The sequence below is a fragment of the Microcaecilia unicolor genome, chromosome 9, assembly GCF_901765095.1.
Source record: "Microcaecilia unicolor chromosome 9, aMicUni1.1, whole genome shotgun sequence".
NCBI lineage: Eukaryota > Metazoa > Chordata > Amphibia > Gymnophiona > Siphonopidae > Microcaecilia > Microcaecilia unicolor.
The window spans coordinates 167,075,359-167,102,936 of NC_044039.1; the positions used below are offsets into that span (position 1 = coordinate 167,075,359).

The 27,578-nt window shown below is 47.5% G+C and overlaps 1 protein-coding gene across 4 annotated transcripts in view; it reads right to left on the bottom strand.

Annotated features, from left to right (window-relative positions):
- Positions 1 to 27,578, bottom strand: part of DDHD1 (DDHD domain containing 1) — a 243,404-nt gene that overhangs the window by 93,837 nt on the left and 121,989 nt on the right. For all 4 annotated transcript variants that reach the window (XM_030214713.1, XM_030214712.1, XM_030214710.1 and 1 more), the window contains one exon: positions 21,648 to 21,754. In XM_030214713.1, the coding sequence (XP_030070573.1) occupies positions 21,648 to 21,754 (107 nt within the window). The remainder of the gene's footprint in view (positions 1 to 21,647; positions 21,755 to 27,578) is intronic.

The window sequence follows — 27,578 nt, forward strand, 5'->3', positions numbered from 1 at the left end:
CTCTATATTAGGAAAGATGTTTACAATTCAGGAAATGGCAGTTATTAAGAAATAACAGAAGATGAACACCTGATCTGCGGTTAAGTATGAATCACAGATGAAAAAAAATTGAGTCCCCATTGAATTGTATGGACAGCAGATACTATTTAAGATTTGCAAATCTGGGTGGGATTTGGAATTTTCCCCAACTCTACCCAGAGGGCAGAACTACGGTCGGTCAACCTGAGAATCTGACTGATGAGTGTGCCAGATTGAAGTTCCAATTTGTGAGAATAAAGATTCTCTCTATCACTTGCTTTTCTAGTCTATGCCTCAATTTCTTGTTTCTTGGAACATTCCTACACAAATAGTGTTCACATAAATAATTAATCCTCAGTACATTATGTGGGAGAATAGATGGCCAAAGATCCACCTAGAGACTAGAAATCAGAAAGCCGAGGTCCTGGGTCTTAGATTTAAATTGAGCCTTCTGACACCCCCTCTACACCTCCGTGTCAAAATGCGGTCCTCTGAAACCTATCCTTCATCCCCGTGGGCAGGGGTTCCCCGGAGGTCTAGAGAGGGGTAATTAAAAACAAGATGGATGGGACTGGGAGGGGTGGGGAGCAGAGGAAAGATGGATGGGACTGGGAGGGGTGGGGAACAGAGGGATGGACCAGGAGATGGATGGGATTGGGAGAGGTCAGGCACAGCAGAGGGAAGGAGCAGAAGATGGATGGGACGGAGGGATGGTGAGCAGAGGGAAGGAACAGAAAATGGATGGGACGGAGGGATGGTGAGCAGAGGGAATGAACACAAGACGGATGGGACTGGGAGGGGTGGGGAGAAGAGGGAAGGAGCAAGAGATGGATGGGAGGGTGGGGAACAGAGGGAAGCCTACTGGAAAGAAGACACTGCATAAAACAGAAGACACTGGGACCAAAGCGAATAGAAAAACTAAATGATCAGACAACAAAGGTAGATAAAAGTATTTTATTCAGAATTTATTAATTGAAATGTGTCAGCTTTTTGAAATGTGCATCTGTGATATTTTGCCTGTAAATTTCAATTCCTTCCTCCATATTAGCATATTCATTTGCATATGTATATATGCAAATGAATATGCTAATATGTTCCGCCCATCCTTTGCCCCCCCCCAAATGAAACAGTCAAACTACGCCTATGGGTCAGGGCTGAAGCTTCAGATTCCAAACACAGAGCAAGGCAATAGAAGGACTAGCAGTCCACAGACACCGAGCAGAAGGGGCAGGAGCCCACACGGAAGGACTAGCACTCCACAGAGACAAATAGCAGATAGGCAAGAGCCCAGAGAAAGGCTAAGTAGCAGCGCAGCAGTGCACTCACTAACCTGTCGACATTTTAGCATAACACACACACTTACTATGCAAAGGCCCTGAATGCCAGTACAGCACTTCCTTATGAAGGCTCTCCCTGATGATGTCACAGCAGGACAGAAGCAGGAAACACACTGCCACCAAAGAGAGGCTTGAAGCACATAGGAAGTGACCACACAGGAAGGACAGGAGCCATCTTGGAAACTGGAACAGAACAGGGGGAAGCCATCTTAGATGCTGGCTCCCCAGAGAGGCATAGCCCAAACAGGTGGGGTCTAGTGAAGTAATCAGCACACAGAGACAGAGACAAGACTAACACAGAAACAGACAGAAGCCAGCACAGAGGCCGATCCTCAGAAATAAGTTAAGTCTGAGGGTGGTCACGGCCACAGATGTGACAGCAACAACCATCTCATCACCTTACAGGTCGCCTGTGCCCTCATCGAGAGAGCTCCCATCTCCAGAACCACCCCCAATTCTACAAATGTAGGCAGTCTCAATAGTCACCTTGATCCACTTTGCAATACAGGCCTTGGATGCAGCCTGGCCCTTCCAAAGACCATGGAAAAGGACAAACAGATGATCAGAGAGACAAAAATCATTCATCTCCTCCAAGTAGCATAGTAACATTCGCTGGATGTCCAGTTTGTGCAGTCTGAGCTGAATGGATGAAGCCTTTTTTGAAAGAAGGCAAACAGACTTCCTGGTTCATGTGGAATGGAGAAATTGCCTTAGGAAGAAAGGAAGGAACTGTTAGAACGGACACCGAGTCCTTCGAAAAGGAGAGATACAGGTCCCAGCAAAACAATGTCTGTAGCTCTGAAATTCTCCGAGTCGAGGTAATCGCAACAAGGAAAACTGTCTCAAGCATGAGGTCCTTAATGAAGGCCAACCACAAATGCACTATGGAGAGCCCACAGAGAACCAAATTCAGGTTCTACGATGGAAAGAAGGGTTGAACTGTATGGGTGCAAATCACTACCCCCTTTCTAAAACCAGGCCATCTCCCCATGCACCCCCAGGGAGCTTACTCTCACTTTGCCCCCAAAACTGGAAAGGGCAGCCACCTGGACCGTTTAAGGAATTCAACTCCAGGCCTTGCTGCAAAAACCCCCCAGAATATCGGGATCTGTATCTTCCATGGGGACAGTACCCACTCGGCACCCCCACCCTCAAAAACCTTCCAGACCTGCACATACACCATGGAAGTGGAAAACATCTGTGACCTAAGGAAGGTGAAGACAACCGAGGGAGAGAGACCATGACTTGCTAAATGCCTCCTTTCAAGGGCCAAACTGTAAGCCAGAAAGGATATGGAACCTGACATAGAAAAAACTGTATCCCCTGGGCAGTAGAAGCAGCTTGGCCACAAACAAATGCACTAGGTCCACACATCAGTGTCAATGGGGCAAATCTGGAGCCACCAGAAGGATAAGATGGGGATGCTGCACAATCTTGAGCCGGAAGGAGTGGAAAAAAGAACAACTCCAAGAGATCAAACAGAGTTCCAGGATAAGATGCTCCAAAACACAAACTTTATTCTGACCCCTAAAATAATAGTATTAAAATTCTCATCTTCTTTTTCAAGAGTCTCAAATTCTACCTTAATTTCCTTTTTAATATTCTCTGCCTTCTTTTTAGCTGTTTCAATTAAAAGAATCAAAAGGTCAAGAGAACATTTAAAATTTTACACCAATCATCTAAAAAAGGTTGATCATCTTGAAATATAGTAGGTCCCTTCATGATCCTCAAACCACGGGGAATTCTTTGTTGTCTGCAGTATTCTAATAAAAATGAATGATGTAAATCAAATTTAATTGCATTCTTTTGTTTCATTATAATATTAGACCACCTATCTAGAGAAGATAGATGAGTGTCCTCATCTTCTATGAATGGCTCTAGAGATTGTAATAGTCCATTAAGTCGGTCTCCTGGATAACTCAATACCTTATCCCATGGTTGAAAAGACATGATGGGACCACTGTGGGCGAACCAAGGTCCAACAACCGCAAAACAAAATGGGGTTCACAATTTCCACAAAAGTCCAATGACACAGAAAGGAGTGGAACTGTTTGATCTCTTGGAGTTGTTCTTTTTTCCACTCCTTTCTGTGTCATTGGACTTTTGTGGAAATTGTGAACCCCATTTTGTTTTGCACAATCTTGAGCAACAGCCGGCCTATCAGAGGCCATGGAGGAAGACATACAGGGGCTTCTCTGTCAGCCATGGCTGGACCAAGGCATCTATCCCCTGGCAAGGCCACATCCCACCTGTAGCTGAAGAAACATTCCAACTTAGCACTGATATGAATAGCCAACAGGTTGCACACTGGAGACCCCTACTAGTCCAGAATGAGCTGGAAGGCCATCTGCCACAGCTCCCACTTTTCTGAATCCAACAGGGAATGGTTGAGAAAGTCCACCTGGACATTGTCCTTGCCTGCAATATTGACTGCCAAGACAGCCTGCAGATGTCTCGCTGGCCAATGGTGGAGACACTTGGCTTCCAATGCCACAGCCTGGCTGCTGCCCTGCTTGTGGATGTAGGCTGCCGTCCTGGCGTTGTCCGCCATCACTCAGAACACCTTCCCCCAAAGCAGAGGGCCAGGTGTACTGCCCAAGTCTCCAGGCAGTTGATGAACCAAGAAGCTTCTAGTGGGGACTAGGTTCCCTGTACCACTCAGCCCAAGCAATGCGCTCCCCATGTGAGGAGATTGGCACTGGTGATGACCACCATCCACTCCAGAGAGTCCAGCGAAACCCTCTGTAGGAGGTGAAGAGGACTGTCCCACCATTCCAGACTGGCTTTCGCCCTGGCGGGAAGTGGCAAGGGGTACTTGGTCCTGAAAGACCAGGGCCCTCCGAAACAGTACAGCAGACTGCAGAGGACACATGTGCATTCGTGCCTAAAGGGCACAACCTCCAGAGTTGCAGCCATAGAGCCCAGGCGCTGCAGATAGTCTGAAACTCTGGGAGCTGGCAGCTCGCATAGCCTGCAATTTGAGTCTGAAGCTTAGCCACTCTGTCTTCTGGGAGGAAAACCATCCCCTCAGCTGTAATGAAGCAGACTCCCAGATATTCCAGTACCTGGGAACAAAGCAGGTGACAACCCGATTCACCACACAATGCAGACCATCAAGAGTGTAATGACCTGAGCAGTGTCCAACCTGGCTTCCCCCTCAGAGTTGGCCTGAATCAATCAATCGTCTAGATAGGAATGAACCCGAATGCCCTGGTACCACAGATGCACTACCATCACCACCATCTTAGAAAAGGTTCTTGGAGACCGCATCTGCGGCCCAACAGCGCAACCACAGCCAACAGCAACAGATCATAGAGGTGGCCACTGACTAGGAGGAAAAATGCACCTAACAGTAAAGGACCACCACCTGAAAGACTGCATCTGTCTCCAGGCAAGGTGAGGTGATGCAAACAACTCAGCATTGCCTGGACCATGAAGACCCCACAGATGACGGTGTGAACATCAGATGACCCAAAGGTAAAACCCTAGCCTAAACTGCTGCTCCAAATGCCTCTCAGAGCTTACTAAAAGATGAACCCCCGCTTGTACAGAGATGATGGACTTCTTTGAGCAGCACATCCAATTTGGGGTATGTCCAGTACCTTTCCACTTCCTCAGGGAAAATGTATACAGCTGGTCTATGACCCTCCCCCTCCAGCTAGACAGTCCCATCTGGGGATTCCAACATAAAGAAGAGGGCCTTGAGGAGAGGAAATGCTTTTGAGGTCCCACCAATTCCTTCAACAGAGGGTCCCTTTTAGAGGGGTCAGCCATAGAAGCCCAAATGCCTCCGTAACCATGTCAATAACATGATAGAGCTCCTCCTACCTAAAAGCCAGATCACTTAGGACCACTCCTCTTCCTCCTCTGAAAGCCCCTCCAGCAACCACCTAAAGCCTCAGAAGCCACCTGGGTTCCTCTGAAACACTTGGCCCCACCACTGGTTGAGGGACCATCTTCACCTGCAGAGCCTGCTTAACTATTTGGGTTAAGCTCTGGAGCCAAAAAGAGCTGCAGATGGAACTGAGGTGGGTAGATGAGGGACCACCCCACCCCCCAAGCCCCGATGGGGGCTGTGAACCCTCCTACTGCACAGAAACTGCAGCAGGAGAGAAAGGGACATGTTACAATACAACTGCTATTCCTGCCAAAAGCATTGTGACCGTGGGTCCTGATGCCTCCATGCAAGGAACTCGAGAGGTGGTTCTGCCCCTCCCCACCCCAGTCAAATAGGGGGACAAGAAATTTTTGATATGTTAGTCATGGGAAATGTGCAAAAGGAGAAATTAGACCTTACCTGCTAATTTGCTTTCCTTTAATCCCTCCGGACCGGCCCAGGATTGGACTGATGGGTTGTGCTCACCTACCGGCAGGTGGAGACTGAGAAAAAACTCTGACTCCAGAGAGCCCTGGTCACATGACCCTAGCCTCAGTATTTGAATAACAAAGCAGAAAGGAAAATAAGAACCTATATTCTGTGCCATGAGGAATCCAGGCAGCCAGGAAGCACAAGAGAAACGTGCTTAAACTACGGCGTAGCCGTGACACTGGGCTCACCAACAACTTGCTTCAGAGCTGAGGTATGGCCAATTATGTACAGATTTATGTATTTATTTTAACTGTTCAACTTGCATAATATAATGAATTATTTAACCATTTAACTTGGAGAACATTATGCGATTCCTTTAATTGTCTAACTTGCAGAACAGCTCTGTAGATGACAGTTGAATGTCTGTACACAGTAATGTTGAACCTCGACTGAAAGATAGCACACTGGAGGGGCCTGGGCCGGTCCGGAGGGATTAAAGGAAAGCAAATTAGCAGGTAAGGTCTAATTTCTCCTTCCTTAGCATTCCTCCGGACCGGCCCAGGATTGGACTGATGGGACCGTAACAAAGCAGTAGTCCTACGGGAGGAACCCCAGCAAACCCACTGTGAGCACTCGGGATGCAAAGACCGCCTCCTGACGACACTGAACATCTAACCTGTAATGCTTAGAGAAAGAATGAAGAGACGACCAAGTCGCTGCCTTACAGATCTCCTCTGGAGGCACCAAGAAGTACTCCGCCCACGAGGCTGCCTGCCCTCGTGTAGAATGAGCTTTAAGCGCCTCAGGAACTGTTCTGCCCACCAAGAGATAAGCAGACGCTATCATCTCTTTGATCCACCGAGATAACGTGGGCTTAGAAGCTGACAAGCCCTTGCGGTGACCAGCAAAAAGAAGAAAAAGACGGTCCGAGCGATGGAAGTCGTCAGTAACTGCGAGATATCGTTTAAGAACTCTCTTAACATCCAGAGTACGCAACTTCTGCTGCTCCTGCATTCCTGAGTCCGATCCCAGAACAGGGAGAAAAACCGACTGGGACATATGAAAACGAGACATAACTTTAGGCAAAAAAGAAGGAACTGGCCGAAGGACCACTCGCTCTTTAGAAAATTCCAGAAATGGAGATCTACAAGAAAAATCTTGCAACTCCGAGACTCTCCTAGCTGACGCAATAGCCACAAAAAACACTGTCTTAAGCGTCAAATCCTTCAGAGAACATGCTTGTAATGGCTCAAAAGGAGGCTTCGTTAGAGCCGAAAGCCAGATTAAGGTCCCAGGATGAAAAAATTGGTCTGACCAGTGGACGAAGACTAACCCCCTTCAAAAACCGGGCCACATCGGGAATACTAGCCAAAGACTTACCACGAATCCTACCTCTGAAACAGGAGAGAGCTGCCGTCTGCACTCTACGTGAAGAAAGCGAAAGTCCTTTATCAAAGCCTCATTGCAGAAAATCTAACATCTGAGGCACGGACGCCCGAAGAAGCGAGGAGCTTTAGAGTTGAGACTTGAGGCGAAAAGATCTAAAACTGGAGGACCCCAGTGGTCTACTATCAACTGAAACACCCGATCGCTGAGAGCCCACTCCCTGGGATCGAGAGTGTGATGACTGAGAAAGTCTGCTTGAACGTTGTCCACTCCTGCTACATGCGAGGCTGATATGGCCATGAGGTGAATCTCCGCCCAGGCGAGGAGGCTTTCCGCTTCTCGACACAGCAGACGGCACCTCGTTCCTCCCTGGCGGTTGATGTAGGCCACTGCCGAGGCGTTGTCTGAGAGAACTCGCACCGCTTTGCCCACCAGGAGAGACTTGAAGTGCTGCAGAGCTAACTGAATCGCTCTGGTCTCCAAGAAGTTGATGGATTGAGCTGCTTCCAGTCTAGGCAATGAGCTCCCCAGCCTCGGAGGCTGGCATCTGTCGTCAACGGTATCCCTCGAGGAGACTCCAAAGGCATCCCTACAGTGAGATTCTTCATCCGTAGCCACCAAAATAGAGAGATGCATTCCCGGTTGCGCAGAGACAACTTCTTCAGAAGAGAATCCGTTTGAGCCGACCACCGAGACAGAAGAGACCATTGAAGAGACCTCATGTGAGCTCTGGCCCAGGGCACTACCTCTATTGTGGCTGTCATGGACCCGAGAACATGAAGATAATCCCGAGCACAAGGGATCTTGTGATGTATCAAATTCAGTATCTGAGACCGGAGCTTTAGAATCCTGCCCTGCGGAAGCAAAACTCGCCGTATCGAAGATGGCCCCCAAATACTCGAGTGACTGAGAGGGAACCAATTGCTCTTGGCTAGATTCACCACCCAACCTAGGGACTGCAAGAACGCTACCACTCGCTCTGTGACTTGACAACTTTCTTGATAAGACTTCGCCCTTATCAACCAGTCGTCTAGGTAAGGATGGACGAGAATCCCCTCTTTCCGGAGGGCCGCTGCCACCACAACCATAACCTTGGTAAATGTGCGTGGTGCCATTGCAAGACCGAAAGGCAAAACTCGAAACTGGTAATGACGGCCTAGAACCACAAATCGCAAGAACTTGTGGTGAGCTGGGCGAATAGGAATATGCAAATACGCCTCTGTAAGATCTAATGCCGTGAGATATTCCCCTTCGCGCACTGCCACTATTACAAACCGAAGGGTCTCCATACGAAAACTTGTAACTTTGATAGCCCGGTTGACAGCTTTGAGGTCTAGAATAGGACGAAAGGTATCCTCTTTCTTTGGGACCACAAAATAAATGGAATAGCGACCCCGCTTGTGCTCCGCCGGAGGGACAGGGCAAATGGCTTGAAGATCCAAGAGCCTCTGTAGAGTCTCCTGAATCGCCTCCGCCTTGAGATGAGAGCAACAGGGAGACTCCAGAAAGGCGCCTGAAATTCTAAGGCATAACCGTCTCGAATAACTTCCAAGACCCACTGATCCGAAGTAATTTGGGCCCACCTCTGATAGAACTGAGCTAGTCGAGCTCCTACGGGAATCAGAGGAGAGCCCCTTGCACCTTCATTGGGAAGCACGCGATGGGGAATGAAAACTCACACCTGAGAATCTGCCTCCTCTGCGGTAACCGCGAAAAGATTGAGTCCTGTTGAAAAACCGAGATCTCTGAGTCTGAGGACCCCTATCAGATTGAAATCTACGGAAAGAGCGCATGCGACCACGACTAAACAAAGCCCCGCGACTAGACTGCTGAGGTCTATCCTCCGGAAGACGCGGAACCTTAGAATCCCCTAGGGAATGAACCAATTTATCCAATTCTTCTCCAAACAAAAGGAACCCCTAAAGGGGAATTTACTTAATTTAGACTTGGAGGCCGCATCCGCCGACCAGCCCTTCAACCAAAGAGAGCGACGAGCTGTGACCCCCAAGGCCAAGGACTTAGAAGAAGCCCTCAACAGATCATACAGAGCATCGGCTAAAACCGCAGAGCCCGTCTCAATCTTAGCCACTTCCACATCAATCGCTCCTAGATCATCGGAAGAACAGTCCAAAACTCTTTCTGCCTAACGAAAAGCTCTGGCCACCAGAGAACCACAAATGGCCGCCTGTACAGCCAGAGAAGAAACATCAAAACTATTCTTTAGAAGAGTGTCAAGTCTCCTGTACTGAGCATCCCGCAGCTCAGTTCCTCCATCCACCAGGACCGTGTTTCGCTTAGTAACAGCCGAAACCACGGCATCTACCACGGGAAGTTTAAGCAGAGCTCTATCAGCCTCTGGGACAGGGTAAAGGTGATGCATCAATTTAGAGGGATGAAAAGCCGCATCCGGGACCTCCCATTGCGCTTTAATAACCTCCTAAATATCCTGATGCATCGGAAAGGTTTTTGTGGAAGCTCTGGTTCCCTTAACCAAGGTATCAACCTTTCGCACCTCAGAAGCAGGAAGAGGATGCTCAAAATGCAAAGTAGAGGATACCATAGAAATGAGATCTTGCAAGTCGTCCCTATGGAACACTCTAGCAACAGCGGTATCCTCCCCCTGAGACAAGGGCACAGCGTCTGGATCCAAAGAGGAAGGATCTTCCCAAGAATGCTCCGCTAAGTCCTCTTCCTCCTCTAAAAGGGGTATTTCATGATCCTGAGTGGAAAGAAAATCCAATTGCGTGTCCCAATCCCTAGATCTCTTGGGAGGGAGGATAGTTGTTAACAGGCTCCTCTGACACTCCTGTTCCTGAAGTGCCCCTCTGCATCAGAAAAGCCTGATACATCTGCAGGACAAACTCAGGAGGAAACCCCCCTGCCTGAGTGCCTGCAGCCTGCACCATAGCCCGAGTCAGGATCACCTAAGGTTGCTGAGCTGCGGACAGCAGATGAACCCCCTGCAGGAGAAATCGGAGCTGGACTTAAAATGGCCGCCGTTTGCGCCAAATTCCCAGTGCCACCCCCCGAAGCCGTGCCTGAGGCCTCCGCAGTAGGCGCCAACGTCCTCGTGGGAGAAGAAGGGACAACCGCCAAACCGGACCCAGAAGTCGACATAGGGAGAGGAGCAGAGGAAACTTCGAGCACCGTGCAGTATTTACAAGCGCCGGAGGCATTAACGCCTCGACGCTGACATACAGAGCACCTCTTCAACTTCTCCGACATTTCGGAGGAAAAACGTGCACGCGCCGACGCGGTTCTTTTTAACATTTTTTAAAACAATATTGCTGAAGAGCTGTCTGGTAAGGTCTGCCTCTTCGCAGATGACTCCAAAATCTGCAAAAGGGTAGACACCCCTGATGGTGTGGATAACATGAGGAAGGATTTGGCAAAGCTACAGATCTGGAATTTGGCAGCCAAGATTTAATGCTAAAAAATGCAAGGTCATACACCTGGGCTGTAAAAACCTGAGAGAACGGTACAGTTTAGGAGGTGAAGAGCTTTTGTACATGAAAAAAAAGAAATGGGACTTTAGTGTGATCATATATGATGATCTTAAGGTGGTCAAACAGGTAGAAAAGGTGATGAGAAGAGCTGGAAGGATGATTGGGTGCCTAGGGAGAGGAATAGCCAGTAGAAAAAAGGAGGTGATGATGATGCCCCTGTATAAGACTCTGGTAAGATCTTATTTAGAATATTGTTTATTTATTTAGATTTTGCTCACACCTTTTTCAGTAGTAGCTCAAGGTGAGTTACATTCAAGTACACTGGATATTTCTCTGTCCCAGGAGGGCTCACAATCTAAGTTTGTACCTGAGGCAACGGAGGGTTAAGTGACTTGCCCAAGATCACAACGAGTAGCAGCAGGATTTGAACCGGCCACCTCTGGATTGTAAGACTGGTGCTCTAACCAGTAGGCCACTCCTCCATTCCACTCCAGAATTGTGTACAATTCTGGAGACTGCACCTTCAAAAGATATAAATAGGATGGAGACGGTCTAGAGCGTGGCTACTAAAACGGTCAGTGGTCTTCATTATAAAGTGTATGGGGACAGATTTAAAAATCTCAATATGTATAACTTTGGAAGAAAGGTGGGAGAGGAGAGATATGATAGAACCATTTAAAAATTTACACAGTATAAATGAACAGGAGGAGAGTTTCTTTCACTTGAAAGGAAGCCCTGGAACGAGGGGACATAAAATGAAGAAAGACGATAGATTTAGAAGTAACCTGCCGGCTCTTAAAAGCAGAACAATGTCTGCTGGCAGGCATACCTAGCCAAGTGGCCACGCATGCACACTTGCCTGACCACTTGGGCCAACTTGAGCCCGGAGATCCGGCATCTCTGTCATCTCCACCCCCAATCACTGGGGTATGCTCTTTGCTATTTTTTTGTTGTTTGTGGTTTAAAGACTGCAAAGCAGACTTAACTCAAACAGCTTTATTCCCTGAAGAAGAGAATAACGCGAAACCAGGCACAACCAATTTAAAACTGCTTAAGAGCTACAGGGGAGCCCGGGGGAAATACACCCAAGCAGGGTGTACAGGCTAGGAGGTGAGGGGGCATGGGGACTTGTGCCCCTCTGGCAGAGCCCTGCAGGGCTGAGCCAATACTTCACCCGGTGGATGCAAAAAAGCGCAACTGGGGCAGCGGAGCCATTAGGCTAAACCTCATTATGTGGCCTGTGGCCTGCAGAGCAGGGAGCTAGGCCAGGGACTGGAAGCACCAGTCTGAACAACCTACCATCTGTTAGTGGTAGAGAAAATACTGGAATTTTCTAAGCACCAGCAGGTTATACTGGTGAGTTCACTGGAAAAGATCTGCTGGGTAGGAGGGGATAACACCCATTTGTTCAGCACGGTATGGCCAGACAACAAAGAAATCAGTATTTGCTCAATTTTATGCCCCTATCAGAATTTTTTGCTAGCATCACTTAATTTGATGCTCTGCTAATACGTATTTGCCTTCTTTCTCTTTTCAATTCCTAGACACATTCATTTCTTAATTATCAATGAAAAATGTCTTACCTGATAATTTTCTTTCCATTAATAGGGAAAGGGAAATGGGACTCGATATACCGCCTTTCTGAGGTTTTTGCAACTACATTCAAAGCGGTTTACATATATTCAGGTACTTATTTTGTACCAGGGGCAATGGAGGGTTAAGTGACTTGCCCAGAGTCACAAGGAGCTGCAGTGGGAATTGAACTCAGTTCCCCAGGATCAAAGTCCACTGCACTAACCACTAGGCTACTCCTCCACTCCACAGATGAATTCTTAAAGTGTGGATTGTGTCCGTCTACCGGAAGCTGGAGATAGAGGATAAAAACAGAGCTCTGTTATATATAAGACAGTCATTGCCTCAGCCAGCCATTATTTCCCTAACAAAGCAGGAAAGGAAACACACAAACACCACTTCTCCTTCCTCACAAACTCGAAATCAATTGCAACCCCAGAACCTGAACGCGAAGAACAAATCTAAACAGAGAAACAGGAGTGGCCTAGTGGTTAGGGTGGTGGACTTTGGTCCTGAGGAACTGAGTTCGATTCCCGGCACAGGCAGCTCCTTGTGACTCTGGGCAAGTCACTTAACCCTCCATTGCCCCATGTAAGCCGCATTGAGCCTGCCATGAGTGGGAAAGCGCGGGGTACAAATAAAAAAACAAACAAACCAGTGCGGGAAGACTGGACTCATCTGTTACTGCTAATGGAAAGAAAATTATCAGGTAAGACAATTTTTTCCATCCATGGCATCTAGCAACAGATGTCCTTAAAGTGTAGGATGTAGCAAAGCAGTCCTCAGGAAGGGGTCCTGAAACTGCTGTAGCAAGGACCGGCGTTCCAAAAGAAGTAGCCGACCTTGCCGAAATATCCAGAGGATAATACTTTGAGAAGGTTGCAGTGAAGACCAAGTCAGCAAATTTACTTGATGGAAAAGGCACGCGATTCTGCCCAAGACATCATGACTGCCCGTCTGGAGTTTGCACGGAGGGACACAGGCGGGGTCCTGCCAGACAGGATATAAACAGAAGAAATTGCCTCTTTAAGCCAGCATGCAGTGGACATCTTGGAAGCCAAAGCACCCCCCCCATTTGATAACCCAACCAAACTGCTGAAGAAGGGCCATTACTTGGGCTGCTACCTGAGAACCCTCCTGAAAGGAGGCGGCTACCACCACCATGACCTTGGGAAAGGTTCTGGGAGACTTAGAGAGGCTGAATGGAATCGCCCAGAACTGGAAATGGGACCCGAGAACTGCATAACACAGGAAGCGCCGATGCAGGAGCCAGATAGGGATGCGGAGGTATGCCTCCTGGGTGAACTGTGAATGACAGAGCACAGAGTCTCCATCCGAATGTTTCACCCTCAGAGACCTTTTGACAGACTCGAGGTCTAGGACCAGATGGAATCAGCCACTCCCTTTATGGTACCACAAAATAGAAGAATAGCGGCCTTTTGGGCATAGGGACTGGGACAACTGCCCCCATGGCTTCCAGATTGCGCAGGGTGTCCAGTACCACCCAACACATGCACAGCTTTGAACAAGGTGTCCAAGAAAAGAAAAATCTGTGATTGGAATAGGAAACTCTGATCTGTAACCATCTCTGATAATGTCCAGGACCCATTTATCTGACGTAATCTTGGCCTACTGACCGCCTACCACCACTGAAGAAGAGTGTACTGGTGCACCATCATTGCAAAGACTGAGATGCTGAAGAAGACTTGGCAGATTGGGAGGAACTTCTCATCAGCAAGAAAGGACTGCCATTGCTTGTATGTGGGCCTCTGAAAGGAAGGGCCCACTCTTGAAACCACCCAGAATTCATCTTCCTGCAACCGTTGAGACTTGGAATCCCCTGCCATTAACAACCTCCAAGCAGGAACCGCCAAGGCCATTTGCTTGGCCAAGGCCTGGAGCAGATCACAGATTCATCTAGGTAGCCAGACCTGTTTCAAGGAAAGGCACCGTAAGGGGGCAGCAGCCCCCGAATCTACCTGGGCATCAGCTTGCTGAACCCAGCTCAGGCATGCACTGGCCATGTAAGAGCTGCACATCGAGGACTGCAGACAAGGCTGCTACCTCAAAAGACAGCTTGAGAATGGACAAACTTTCTGTCCTGCATATCCTTGAGCAAAGTATCCCCTTCCACTGGCAGTGCAGTCTTGTTTGCGATGGCCACCACCAGAGTGTTCACCTTAGGAAGATTCAGATTGTCCAGCAACTCCTGTGAGAGATGGGGTACAAACAAGTCATTGCTATTGGCCACCTTCAAACCAGCATCTGGAGTGGCCCACTGGGCTGTAATGAGCTCCTGCAAAGCTGCATGGACCAGAAAGGCTTTAGGGGGTCTCTTAATGCTAGCCATCCTAGGGTTTGAGGAAGCTGTGGTAAGAGTGCTATGGCTAGAGATATTCAAAACATCCAGCGCTTTGGTAATGAGGTAGGGCAATTCCTTCTTGTGGAACATACACACCACCGTGGGGTCATCGGTCTCAGACAGCGCCCCCTCTTCCAGCCCTTCAAGGTTGAAGGAATGAACCAAAGCTAGCGAGAAGCCTCTCTTTGGTAGCAGGGGCCCCAGGATCCACCTCACCAGGTGCTTCCACCTGTTGTCTCTTTGCCATTCCCTCAAGATGCAATCTGTGAGGAGGCAGCATAGACCTCTGGGCTGGGACAGCCCTCTTCAGCATGCAAGCTTGATGCAAGAGCAAAACAAACTCAGGGGAGAAAGGCAACTGTGCAGCCTGAATAGCTGCACCAGTCATCAGGCTAGCCTGAGGAGCCCCAGCGTTCCCCAAGCCAGGATCCAAGATGGGAATTCAAGTTGGCCACTGATCCCATGACTGCCAATGACGGTTGAGAGGACAACGCCGAGTTCTCTCACACGCAGGAAGCAGAAGCTACCATAAGGGCCTCTGAAGGGCTTGAAGAACCTGGGACCGGAAAACATACTACACAAAGCACTAAGACTGAACGTTGAGCTGAGTGCTTAACTGTCTCTGTTGCCATTGAAACACAGATGTACACAGCAGGGAACCCGAGAAATAATAAAAATTTTAAGTGGTACTCACCTCGAACCAATCTTACTGCCCTGCAGCCAAATTCCTGCTACACTGGCTCTTCCAGTGACAAGGTAGTCTCCAAAGAGAATCTTCCCCCTCAGCAGCCAAGCTACAGAGCCAAACACTCACGGCCACTCAATCTCCCTTGGAACCTCTGCCAAATTTTCTTTATTATGTGAGGAAGAAAAAGAAAACGTGTTGGCAAGGGAGGAGATTTGGGGGGGGGGGGGGGGGAGGAACTCGGCACCACCAGGTTTACCTCCAAGTCAGCTCTCCAACATGGCCAAGCACTCCCAGGATCAACTGGACCAGGGAACCCAGGAACCCACAACAAGAGCAATCACAGATGAAACCAGAAAGTGCTGGGAGACTGTCCACCACCTGCTAGAGATAGAGGAATACTGGCTGGCTGAGGCAACAACTATCCTATGGTAAAATTATGCCTTACCTGATAAATTTCTTTCCTTTAGTCATAGCAGATGAATCCAGAAACTCGTGGGTTGTATCCGTCTATCAGCAGATGGAGATAGAGAAACTGAACTGAAGAAAGTTCTATCAGACAGCCAGCCCCTCCATCAGTTAGTATATATTTCATCACAAGAAAACATGAACACTAAAAACTTTCCTCACAAACCCAGAACCAAAACAGCAGTCTAAAACACCAATAAATGGAACAGCATGAGAACTTCAATCAATATCTTCTCAGTCTTCCACTGTCCATGAAAGAATATGCGGCTGAAATCAGGGTGGGATCCTGGATTCATCTGTGCGACTAAAGGAAAGAAAATTATCAGGTAAGGTATAATTTTACCTTCCATAGCCTTTGCAGCAGATGAATCCAGAAACTGGTGGGATGTACCAAATCAATCCCTAAATAGGGTGGGAAGCTGCCGCTTCCAGAGACAAAACTGCTGCTCCAAAGCGAGCGTCTGCCTGTGCAGCCACCTCTATTCTGTAATGCTTTGAAAAAGGTATGTAACAAAGTCCAAGTAGCCGCCTAACAAATCTCATCCAACAGAAGAACACCCATTTCTGCCCAAGAAGTTGCCTGGGCCCGAGTAGAATCGGCACGTAGACCCTCTGGTAGAGCTCGCCCAGCCTCTATGTACACCAACGCAATGGCGTCTTTCAGCCAGCGTCATGAACTAGAAAGAAACACAAAAGGATGATCCGAGCGTCAACTTTCATTGGACATCTGCAAATACTGCACCAATCGAAGAGTCGCAAAATCTGTATGGTAGTCGTCCTTCTGACATGAAGGGAGGAAGAGAGATTGATTAAGAAGGAATGCAGAAACAACCGTGGCAGAAAAGATGGTACTGTATGAAAGGTGACGCCAGCCTCCAAAAATTGCAGAAAAGAATCCCGACACAACAAAGCCTGAATCTCCAACTCGCCGGGCCGACGCCATGGCCACCAAGAACACCACTTTTAGGGTAAGATCTTTACCTGATGCCTTGCACAAAGATTCAAAAAGCACCACTAGCATTGCCCCAAGCACAAAATTCAAGCTCCAGGCTGGGCACAGCCGGTGACACGGAGGCCGTAAGTGAAGAGCCCTCAGTAAGACAGATGAGTTGCCAGGGAAGATCCCAGGTGCCCCCCCCCCCCCCCCCCGGTAGCAGGCAGGAGCCGCCACCTGAACCCAGAGTGAGTTATAGGACAAACCTTTCTGCAGCCCCTTCCTGAGGAAAGTCCAACATCTGGGAAACCAAAGCCTCAGAGGGAAACTATGCACGCAGCCCACACCATGCCACAAAGGTGCGCCACACCATAGCATGCACTGTCGTCATAGACTGCTTATGACCCTGAAGTAAGGTAGCGATCACTGCGTCCGAATAGCTCTTTTCTCAATCTGGACCTCTCAAAAGCTAGGTCGTAAGATCAAAGCGGAGGGGGGGGGGGGTGTTCCTCCAAACAGCAGCGGACCCTGATGGAGAAGATCCGGCAACATTAGCAGCCGAGAAGGAAGCTTCACCATCATCCGCACCAAGCCCATGCACCAAGGGCACTGTGACCAATCTGGAGCCACCATCACTATGAGCTATGAGACCCTGATGCCGGCCGATTCTGTGCAGCAACCGGCCGATGAGAGGCCACGGTGGAAAGACGTACAGCAGACTCTCCTCCGGTCATGACTGCAGCAGGGCGTCCAGGCCTGTGGATTCAAGCTCTTTTCTTCTGAAGAACTGAGCTACCTTGGCATTCTGCCACGATGCCATAAGGTCGACTGCTGATGTTTCCCCACTGTTGACAAATCTGGAGAAATGCCTGATCTGACAATTCCCATTCTGCCACTTCCAGGACATGATGACTGAGAACATCCGCATATGAACTGCTGAGAAGACACTGTATGTGGGCCTTCACCCACTTCAGGATCCTGCGAACCTCGTAGGCCAGAGATAGACTCTTGTATTCTGCCCTGCCGATTGATGTACAACACTACCGTTGTGGTGTCCAATAGCACTCGGACCACGGTGCCCTGAAGGAACTCCTGAAAGGCCTGCAACATGTTCATCACTCAACTCTAACTGATTGATCGCCGCCTCCACCGGAGTTCAACACCCCTGAGCATAGTGCAGGAGGCCTCACCACCACCACCCATTGCAGTGATGTCAAGGGCATCCCCTGCTGCAAGTAGGAGACGCGGAGCCAACATGCCATGCTGAGCCACACCTGCAGTAACCACGAGAGATGTTGAAGATAATCCTGAGATACCGGCGACCATCGGCTCGGGAGCGAGTGCAGTAGTGGGCACATGTGTGCTCTCGCCCACAGCACCACTTCGAGTGTGGCTGCTATCGACCCCAGCACTTGGACATAGTCTCAAACTCGAGGGCTCGGTAACCGCAAGAGGTTGCGCACCTGCGATACCAGTTTGATCCTTCTGTCATCTGGGCAAGAAAACCTGGCCTTGCACCATGTCAAACTGAAAGCCCAGATAGTCCAACGTCTGGGACAGAGTCAAGTGACTCTTGGAGAAGTTGATCACCCAACCTATGGACTGGAGCACTGTTACCACTAGACTGGTGGCTAGCTCACTCTTGTGCTCTGATGCTGCACGAATCTACCAGTCGTCAAGATAAGGATACACCCGTATCCTTCCTTCTGTAGAAAGGTCGCCACCACCACCATTACCTTGGAAAAGGTGCAAGGGGTTGTAGCAAGCCCAAAAGGCAGTGCTCAGAACTGAAAATGTCCCAACACAATGAACCCAAGAAACTGTTGATGTGGCAGCCAGATTGGGATATGTAAATAAGCCTTCTCGAGATCCAGGCTGTCAGACTCCTGTGGCTGCACTGCCCACAGCGTCTCCATGCGGAAATGTTGAACCTTTAGGAAGTGATTGACCTTCCTGAGGTCTAGAACGGACCTGAAGGAGCCTCCTTTCTTCAGCACTATGAAAAAGATGGAATACCATCCCGTGTGGAACTCGAAATGGGAACTGAAATCATGGCCCCAATGGCCACCAGATCCTGCATCGTGGTCTCGATTGCTGCCCGTTTGGTGGCTGTAGTGCACCAGGACTCCAAGAAAGAATCTCCAATGGGAGAAGCAAACTCTAGCCTGTATCTGTCTCCGATAACCTCAAGGACCCACTGATCCAAGGTAATTTTGGCCCACTCTTGATAGAAAAGAGTCAGCTGACCCCCTATTGGAAGCACTGCAAGAGTGGACCAACGCCCCATCACTGCAAGGGACGGCCTGCAGCCCTTGCTGGGCCAACTCTTTTTATCACCTTGAAAGGAAGAACGCTGTTGGAACTGGGGACACCGGAAAGACAAAGTCACCTGACCCAGACAATAGTGGCAAGCCTCCCGAAACAGAGGTCTCGAAGAACTGGCCCGAGAAGTCGACCTGGGCTTATCCTCTGGAAGCTGTTGGGATTTGGAATCCCCCCAAATCCTTAACAATCTTCTCTAAGTCCTCTCCAAACAGAAGTTTGCCCCGAAAAGGCAACTTGGTAAGATGCTGTTTGGAAGCCATATGTCTGGCCCAATGCCATAGCCACAACCACAAAGTAACCACCAAGGCTATCAGCTTTGCCGAAGCCTGCACAAGATCATATAGAGCACTTGCCAGGTACACCAACCTTGATTCCATCCGGAACATTGCTGCCACCACTGAGGGAGCCGCGTCTTGGTCCTGCTCCACTGAAGCCAGCTGAGGCAAGCTCGGGCCACATAAGAACTACAAATAGAGGCCTGGAATGCCAGAGTAGATACCTCAAAAGATCACTTCAAAGAAGCTTTGAGATGCCAATCCTGCGTATCTTTCAATGCTACACCCCTCTCAACAGGGAGGGTGGTCTTTTTGGTGACCACCATCACCAGTGCATCTACCTTAGGCAGAGCCAACTTTTCAGCATGGTCCACTCCAACAGGGTACAGTCGGGACACAGCTTTGGCCACCTTAACGGGCCGCATCAGGATCAGCCCACTGTACTGGGATCAGTTCCTGAATGGCCTCATGCATGGAGAAGGCCCTGGCCGGCTTCATGGTGCTAGCCATCCTCACATTTAATCGCCACAGCTGCCTTTGCTTAGGAATCATCAATGTGCAGCGCCTCTAAGGTACTGGAAATAAGGAAGGGAAATTCCTCCCTGTGAAAAATGTGTACTGCCGTGGGATCATCTGGCTCCTCTTGCAGAATCTCACCCTCCTCCAAGTCCTCAAGGGGTCCCCTGAACTCACTGCCAGCGAAGGGTGTGCGAAAGGGGCCCACAGACCACCCTCTGACATGAAGTACAAGCGTCTACGCTTGTGAGCCTGGTCATCCGAGACCAGCAGTAAGCTCTGCTCCAAATCACCCAGGGACCTCCCTGGAGCCCCCAGACCTCAAACTGGCTGAGAGGGAGGAAGGGCCCGTGTCATTAAATAAGCCTGATGTAGGAGGAGTATAAAAGTGAGTGAAAATAACCTCACCCAAAGCAGCTGTTACCACTAACATCGAAGGTCTCCTCTATCACCAAAGCCAACACTGCATGGGCCGAATTGGGAGGCACAACCTGCAGTGGGCACAGAGACTGCCACAGAGGAAAAATCCAAGATGGTGCACGGGTCAGTAATCCCTGTGCAGGAAACCACTGTGCCAGGGAAGAGCGAAACACTCTCCCCCACTAAAGCCTCTGCACATCCTGAGCTGCACTGCCCCACCGTGGGAACATCTTTTTACAGTCTCTGCTGCCATAAATCTATAAAGAAACCGATTGGGGGAACAGAGGGAAATGAAGCAAGTTGCACTCACCACAGTGCCGTTCAGCTGCGCAGCCTCCTAGCCACAAGCTCACTGCCCAAAACAATCCAGTAAGCTCTTTCAACACAGTACTATTCAGTCAGGAACCGGATCTCCCGTACTTTTCAGACAAAAGGCTAAACATAGCTCTCTATGCCGGCTGAACTCTGTCTCTTTCGTTTTTGTTGTTTGTTTTGTTTTTTGTAAAGAAGTTTACAGAGCAGCCACAAGAAGCCCGAGAATCACTGGGAGAAAGGGATTACTGGGGTGAGGCATGGACCTGATAAGCAAGTATGCCCCCAAAGGTGGTCCCAGTGACCAAACACACCCTGCCTCAACTAGCTATTAAACTCAGGAGGACCCCTAAAATCACTGAATCCAGGAGCTGGTAAGAAACCATCCACCACCTGCTGGAGATAGAGATATACTAACTGATGGAGGGGCTGGCCATCTACTATAACTCCCTTCAGCTCAGTTTCTCTATCTTCACCTACTGGTAGACAGATTCAACCCACGAGTTTCTGGATTTATCTGCTGCAGAGGCTAAGGAAATATAAGAGAGCTCGGTTTTTATCATCTATCTCCACCTGCTGGCAGAAGAGACAACCCACACTTTAAGGTATAATCAGTATACAGTAAATAAGCATGATCCTTGCAGTGTTACATCACACATTAAGCTTTTACTTACAATGCATTAATAAAGCCAGCAGCTGCACTCATTAGAAAGTAAGAAAAACAGAACAGACAGAGTAAGCTAGTAAATTATTGGCAAACACATAAAAAACAAATGCACAGCTAATGTGGCTTTGAAAAAGAAATTATTGAAATATTTTTGCAAAATAAATTCAAACCCTAATCATTTGACCCGTACACCTCACCCTTTTAGAAGCTATCCTGTATCTTCAGTAACCCTTACTACTTTGTTTTATATGGTCTGTTAATGCCCCTGTTGCTAATGTAAGTCACAATGAACCAATGTAAGTTGGAAATTGAGGGGTATAAATGTTGTTATAAATAAAATAAACTTAAATAGCTACAATCACTTCAGAGTGCAATCTGTGCACTCAAGAATGGGACTACGCATTTTATATATAAATGTATATGCCTAAAACATATAATTATCCCAGAGAAGGTTCTGTACTGAAATTTACTGCATGCTTTAACTAAATTTCATTACATAATCTCTGATGGCAACCAGATATGTCATTCAACTAGAAAACCCACATTTGCAGCTCTGCAGCACTGGTAACTATTGGCATACTAAAATTTCAGAGAAAATTACATCTCAACACTTACTTCATCTCTGTAAAGGGGACTTGTATAATACATTATGTCCATTGCACTGCTGTTCAGTATATCTCTTAAACCACGCACTTTATCTGGAGTAATAGAATCAACTATATCTGGAAAGAAGAAAGATTAAATTCGATATTAAAAAGCAAAATCACAAAACTTCTTCAATTCTAACCAATTCAGAACAAGGCTAAATTTCTGTGGTCATAAACATAGTTGCAGCTGATGAATTCAAGATTCAATGAAATTTCATAAAAGCAGTAGCATTAATATCTAAAGACTGATTACAAAATAAAGTGACAAAATAAAGTGCTCAGAACACAAAGCAGATAAAAAAAAAAGTTTACGTATGTTGTGCCTACAGTTAAAAAGAAAAAAAAAAAGAGAAAGCGAGTGGGAGTGGGGGGACAGAAAAACAGAAAAAGCCTGGCATGTGAAATCCTAGATCCTTTACCCAGGATTTCTAATGTTGGCACTGTATTAAAAAGATATTGGGTGTAAAATCATATTACACAGAGCTGAATTAGAGGAAAATTAACTAGGGCTAGCATATGCTGTCTTCTGGGTGTAACAATCCTCACTTAGATATTAGTAAGATATTATGGACGACATGAAGACCTGCAACAGAGTGGACACCCCAGAGGTAATAAACATGAGAAATGATCTAAAAAAATACGAATGGTCTAATATTTGGCAGTTAAAATTTATTGCAAAGAAGTGCAGAGTGATGCACTTGGGGTGTAGAAATCCTAATGAGAGGCTGATATGTGTCCGAGGATCTCAAGGTGGTGAAAAAAATATGGTACAGCGATTACCAAAGCCAGAAGAATGCTAACCTGCATAGACAGACATAACAAGCGGAAGGGAAGAGGTGTAAATGACCCTGTACAAGTCATTGGTGAGGCCCAATGAGTACTGTGTTCAGTTTTGGAAGTCATCTCTAAGGACAAAAAAAATGATGAAGCAGGTCAGAGGAAGGCAACAAAAATTATATAGGGCTGCACCAAAAGATATGAGAAGACTTGAAAACCTGAATACATAGAGGAAAAGTGGAATAGAGAGGTATTAATATAAAAAAAAACAAATCTCTTGCAGACAAACTGTTGAACTGGATGACATGAACTGAAGTTGCAAGGAGATAAATTAAAAGTAACATCAGGAAGATCAAAATGTATTCATATTTGTTAATTTCCTTTTTTTAAGTCCTGCTAAACCAGTCCAGACCAATCAGTTGCATCCCCCTACCAGCGGATGGAGGTAGAGCACTGAAGTCTTCTACTGACACCACTGGTACAAGGACTGGTGCAGCCTGGAACTCTTCAGTACACCAATGCCAAAGAAGAAGAATTTGCAAACCTGATTTCACTATTTGAGACCCCCCCCCCCCCCCCCCCCCCCCCGGGGAACCACTGCAGAACAAACTAACGTACCCCCAACAGCAATAACTATTTACACTATAAGGAATTAAAGGAAGGCAGATAACCCAAAATAATTCCACAACGCTGAAGTTTTCCAGGGCAGACCCTGGACTGATCTAGTATGATTCAGGGACAGGAGATTAACAAGTATGAATAAAATTCACCTCCTTATCCTGATAGACCAGCTTCTAGCAATGGGATGTCCAAAAGCCATACCTTACTGTGATGGGGAATACAAGGCACAGCTCTGCCACAACCAGCCTCTGGCTGAAATATCAATCTTGTAGTGTTTCATAAAGGATGTAATGACAATCAAGTTGCTGCTCTGTGGATGACTGCAGATAAGACAACCTGGGCCTCTGCCAAGGAGGTCATCTGCACTGTGTGGAATGCGCAAGTAGCCCCCACAGGGGCGGTTCTCTGGTGAAGTACACAGGCTGCTTCTATTGTTGCCTTAATCCAACCAGTGGCGTAGCCAGACCTGACATTTTGGGTGGGCCCAGAGCTAACATGGGTGGGCACTATGTATATAAGCATGAGTAGTGTTTCTTGGCATACTACAAAATAATGCCTTAGAATGCACTTGATGATGGATTTCTCTGCCCAACAGCTGCCCTGCATCAACATAAACCCCAAACATATTTAAAGGAAAAAACAATATTTTTAAATATAGTTATGTTATGCCATACCAAACTTCTTTTTTTAATTTGAAAAATATTTTTATTTAGTCACATTGTTCCTAAATACATACACATAATCAGCTAACAGCTGTACAACGGATACAAATAAAGTGAACTGCAATATAAACAATTGAAAACATAATGAATTTTCTCTCCTCCCTCCCCCCCACCCTCAATTTAAGGCTGAATACTCTGCGCATTAGTAGCAGCAGTCCATAAACGTTCTAAGTGTGTCCACTCCTCCGCACCAGGGTCAAATCTACCCCTCCGTCTGTCCGTCAGTTGTTCAAGTCCCATTATTTTCCGGAGCCTCGTTTTCCAATCTACAATCGTAGGCCCCACTCTCTGTTTCCAGTGGGCTGCTACTTCCAGCTTCGCGGCTGACAAACAGTCTTTTTAGCCGCTTCTGCCATTTCTTGCCCCTTTTATTTCCCCACCCCAATAAACACCACTTCGGTTCTGCAGGAAACTGTGTATCCAAAATAGAGGTCAGGCACATAATTATTTCTGCCCAAAAAGAACGCATAAGAGTACAAGACCACCACACATGTAAAAAACTACCAAGGTCATTTTCACATCGCCAGCACCGGTCTGAAGCATTAGCATACATTCGTTTTAACCTATCTGGCGTGTAGTACCATCTGCTTAAAACTTTGTAGGCATTTTCCTTTATTAATACACACACAGATGCCTTTTTTACCTCTAGGCATACCCTTTCCCATTCCTTCACACTCATTTCACAATTCAAATCGCGCTCCCATGCTTTCATATAAGGTAGTTTAATCAATGTGCTGCCTCTAATATAATTATATAGCCTGGAAATGCCTCTCCTCCCCACCTCCAGTGTAACCCAGATGTTTTCTAGGGGCTCCTGTTCCCTCGGGTCAGCATGTAACCACCCCTGTTTGCTCATATAGTGTTTGACCTGCAAATATGCATAATTATCAGACTCCCGCAGGGCAAACTTCCTCCTTAATGTCTCAAATGTCCTTAGTGTGCCCTCTGACAACAAGTCACGGAATCTCCGTAGGCCCTTTCTATACCATTCATGAAACGTACCCCCCGCTTCTCCAGCCGGGAACTCGACCTCATGAATAATATGAGCCATTGTTGAGGTTTTAACTCCCTTTTTAAATTTGCGTTTCAGCACATCCCATGTATGTAACAAATGCCCTATAAAAGGATTTTCAGTTCCCCTACGGGAGGCGCACATCCTTCCAGATCCCCACAATCCCCGTTCAAAATTACACCTAGGCTCCAAATGTTGCTCTAATACAGCTACTGGTACCCTTTCCCCCTTACTCCATTCCGCCACCTGCTTTAATTGTGCTGCTTGGTAATACCATGTAATGTTGGGCATCCCCCTCCCTCCTTCCTCCACTCCACTCCACATAATTCGCTTTGATAGCCTCGCCCTTTTCTCTCCCCAAGCAAAGTTTGACAGATCAGACTGTAATCTGTTCAGGGTACCCGAAGGAACTTCCAATGGCAGCGTCTGGAAGAGGAACAACAACCTAGGAAGTAAGTTCATCTTGATAACCGCTATTCTGCCCCACCATGAAAGCAACCCATTTTTCCATCTACTTAAGTCTGCTCTAAGTTCTCTAAACTAGGGAACATAATTAATCCCATATAAAGATGCAAGGTCCCGAGGAAGCCTTACCCCTAGATATCGAAAGCTCTCTCTGGCTTGCTTAAAAGAGAATCTGGTTAACAGACTCTTCAGATCTAAAGTGGGACCCGTAATGCCCAACACCTCAGACTTATCGTAATTAACTTTAAAGCCAGATATAGTTCCAAACGCTCTAAGATCCATACATATAGAATGTAGGGTCTCTTCCGGGCGACTTACATAAAAAAGAATATCATCTGCAAATAACGCCACTTTGTGCTCTTGATCACCCACCAAAATCCCCTCAATGCTGTCTCCCTAATCCTCTGCGCCAGCGGCTCAATCGCCAGAGCAAAGAGCAAGGGCGACAGGGGGCAGCCCTGTCGCGTACCCCGCTGTATCCGAAACTGATCGGAGTATCCCCCATTAACTTTTATACGAGCTATTGGTGTTGCATATAGCCCCTTAAGCCATGTCAATACCCCTGTGCCAAACCCCATAAACTCCAACACCTCCCACAGGTAATGCCACTTGACCCGATCAAAGGCCTTTTCTGCATCCGTTGTTAAGAGTACAAAATCCCCACCTCGACGTTGGGCCTCCCATATTATGTTTAGAGATCTCCTAATATTATCCGCTACTTGCCTGTGCGGAATAAAGCCTGATTGATCCTCATGGATTAATTGGGGCAGAAATTTATTAATCCGCTCCGCCATAGCCTTGGCCAATATCTTAATATCTATATTTATAAGGGATATAGGCCTATAGGATGCACACAGTGTGGGATCTCTCCCCGGCTTGGGAATCACCGAGATTCCCGCTTCATACATACTCCTCGACAAGGTCCCTGATGTGAAGCACTCATTCCCTACCCGTACTAACAACGGCCCTACCTCCTTGCTCATTAACTTGTAGAATTTAGCCGTGTACCCATCGAGTCCCGGCGCTTTCCCTCCCTTTAAGCCTCTAATAACTCTTTCTATCTCATCCAATGATATGGGCTTGTCCAATGTATCTCTTTGCATCTCGGTTAGTTTCCGCAATCCCAACCCGCTTAAATATTCTTTAATCTTTTCCCCGGATTCCCCATTTTCCTTAGTATACAGAGCTGCATAAAATTGGGCAAACCGGTCTCTAAGCTCTTTATCTTGCTATAGTAATGCATCCCCCTCCCCCTTAAGTTTCATTATAGTATTGCCCACCCGTCGCCGGCGAAGGCAACGCGCCAACATCCTCCCCGACTTATTACTATATTCAAAAAACTTTTGCTGGGCTAACTTCCTTTGAAAATCCATCTGTTTTATTTGAATTTGATGCAAAACAGCCCTATATTCCCTCAGTTCTGTAAGTACTTCTGGGCATTGTCCACCTTGATGTTGGGCCTCTAGGGTCGCTAATCTTTGTCTTACCTCTAATTCCCGCCTTTGACCCTCCCTCTTCCTTTGACTGCCTTTTTTGATCAGATGTCCTCTCACCACAACTTTAAGAGCGTCCCAAAGCGTCCCCTCTGCCACTTCACCCGTGTCATTGTAGGCTAAATATTCTTGTATCACCCTCCGAACTTCCTCACATTCCTCCACTGAGTCAAGTAGAGATTCGTTCAATCTCCAAAAAGCGTGACCCCTTTCTCTCCCCAAACCCCTCCAAGAGGCCCAGATAGGGGCGTGATCTGATGCCATACCAAACTTGACCAGACATAAGTCCATTCTTAGCTAGCATCAGCCTTTCCCTTCTGTACCTTACCCTCTCCTCCCCAACCATCCCCATAGCCCAGTATCAGCTCATCCCCACCATCCAACCCATAGCTAGGCATCAGCCCTACCTTACCCCATCTCCCACTCCTCCCTGTAGCCTAGTGTCAGCCCTGTCCTACCCCCTAGCCATCCCCCATGGTCTGTCATCTCCTCCCCCCTCCCCCAAAGGACACCAGCACTAAATATAAATTTTTTTTTAAATGTCCTGGTCCCTGCAGACCCCACCTCCACCCAGAGACCTGCCTACATTAAATTTAGAACATTTTTTAAAACCTGGGCAATGCAGAGACCAACCTCACCCAACAACCCACCAACATTTACAACCTTTTTAAAATGTTAACCTGGTCACTACTAAAATTTATTGTTGGTGGGTTTCTGGTTGGGGGGTGGGCTCTTCACTGTCTAGGGCAAAATAAAGGTATATTTTGGACTCTTCACTGCCTAGGAAAAAAAAGGTATATTAATGATTA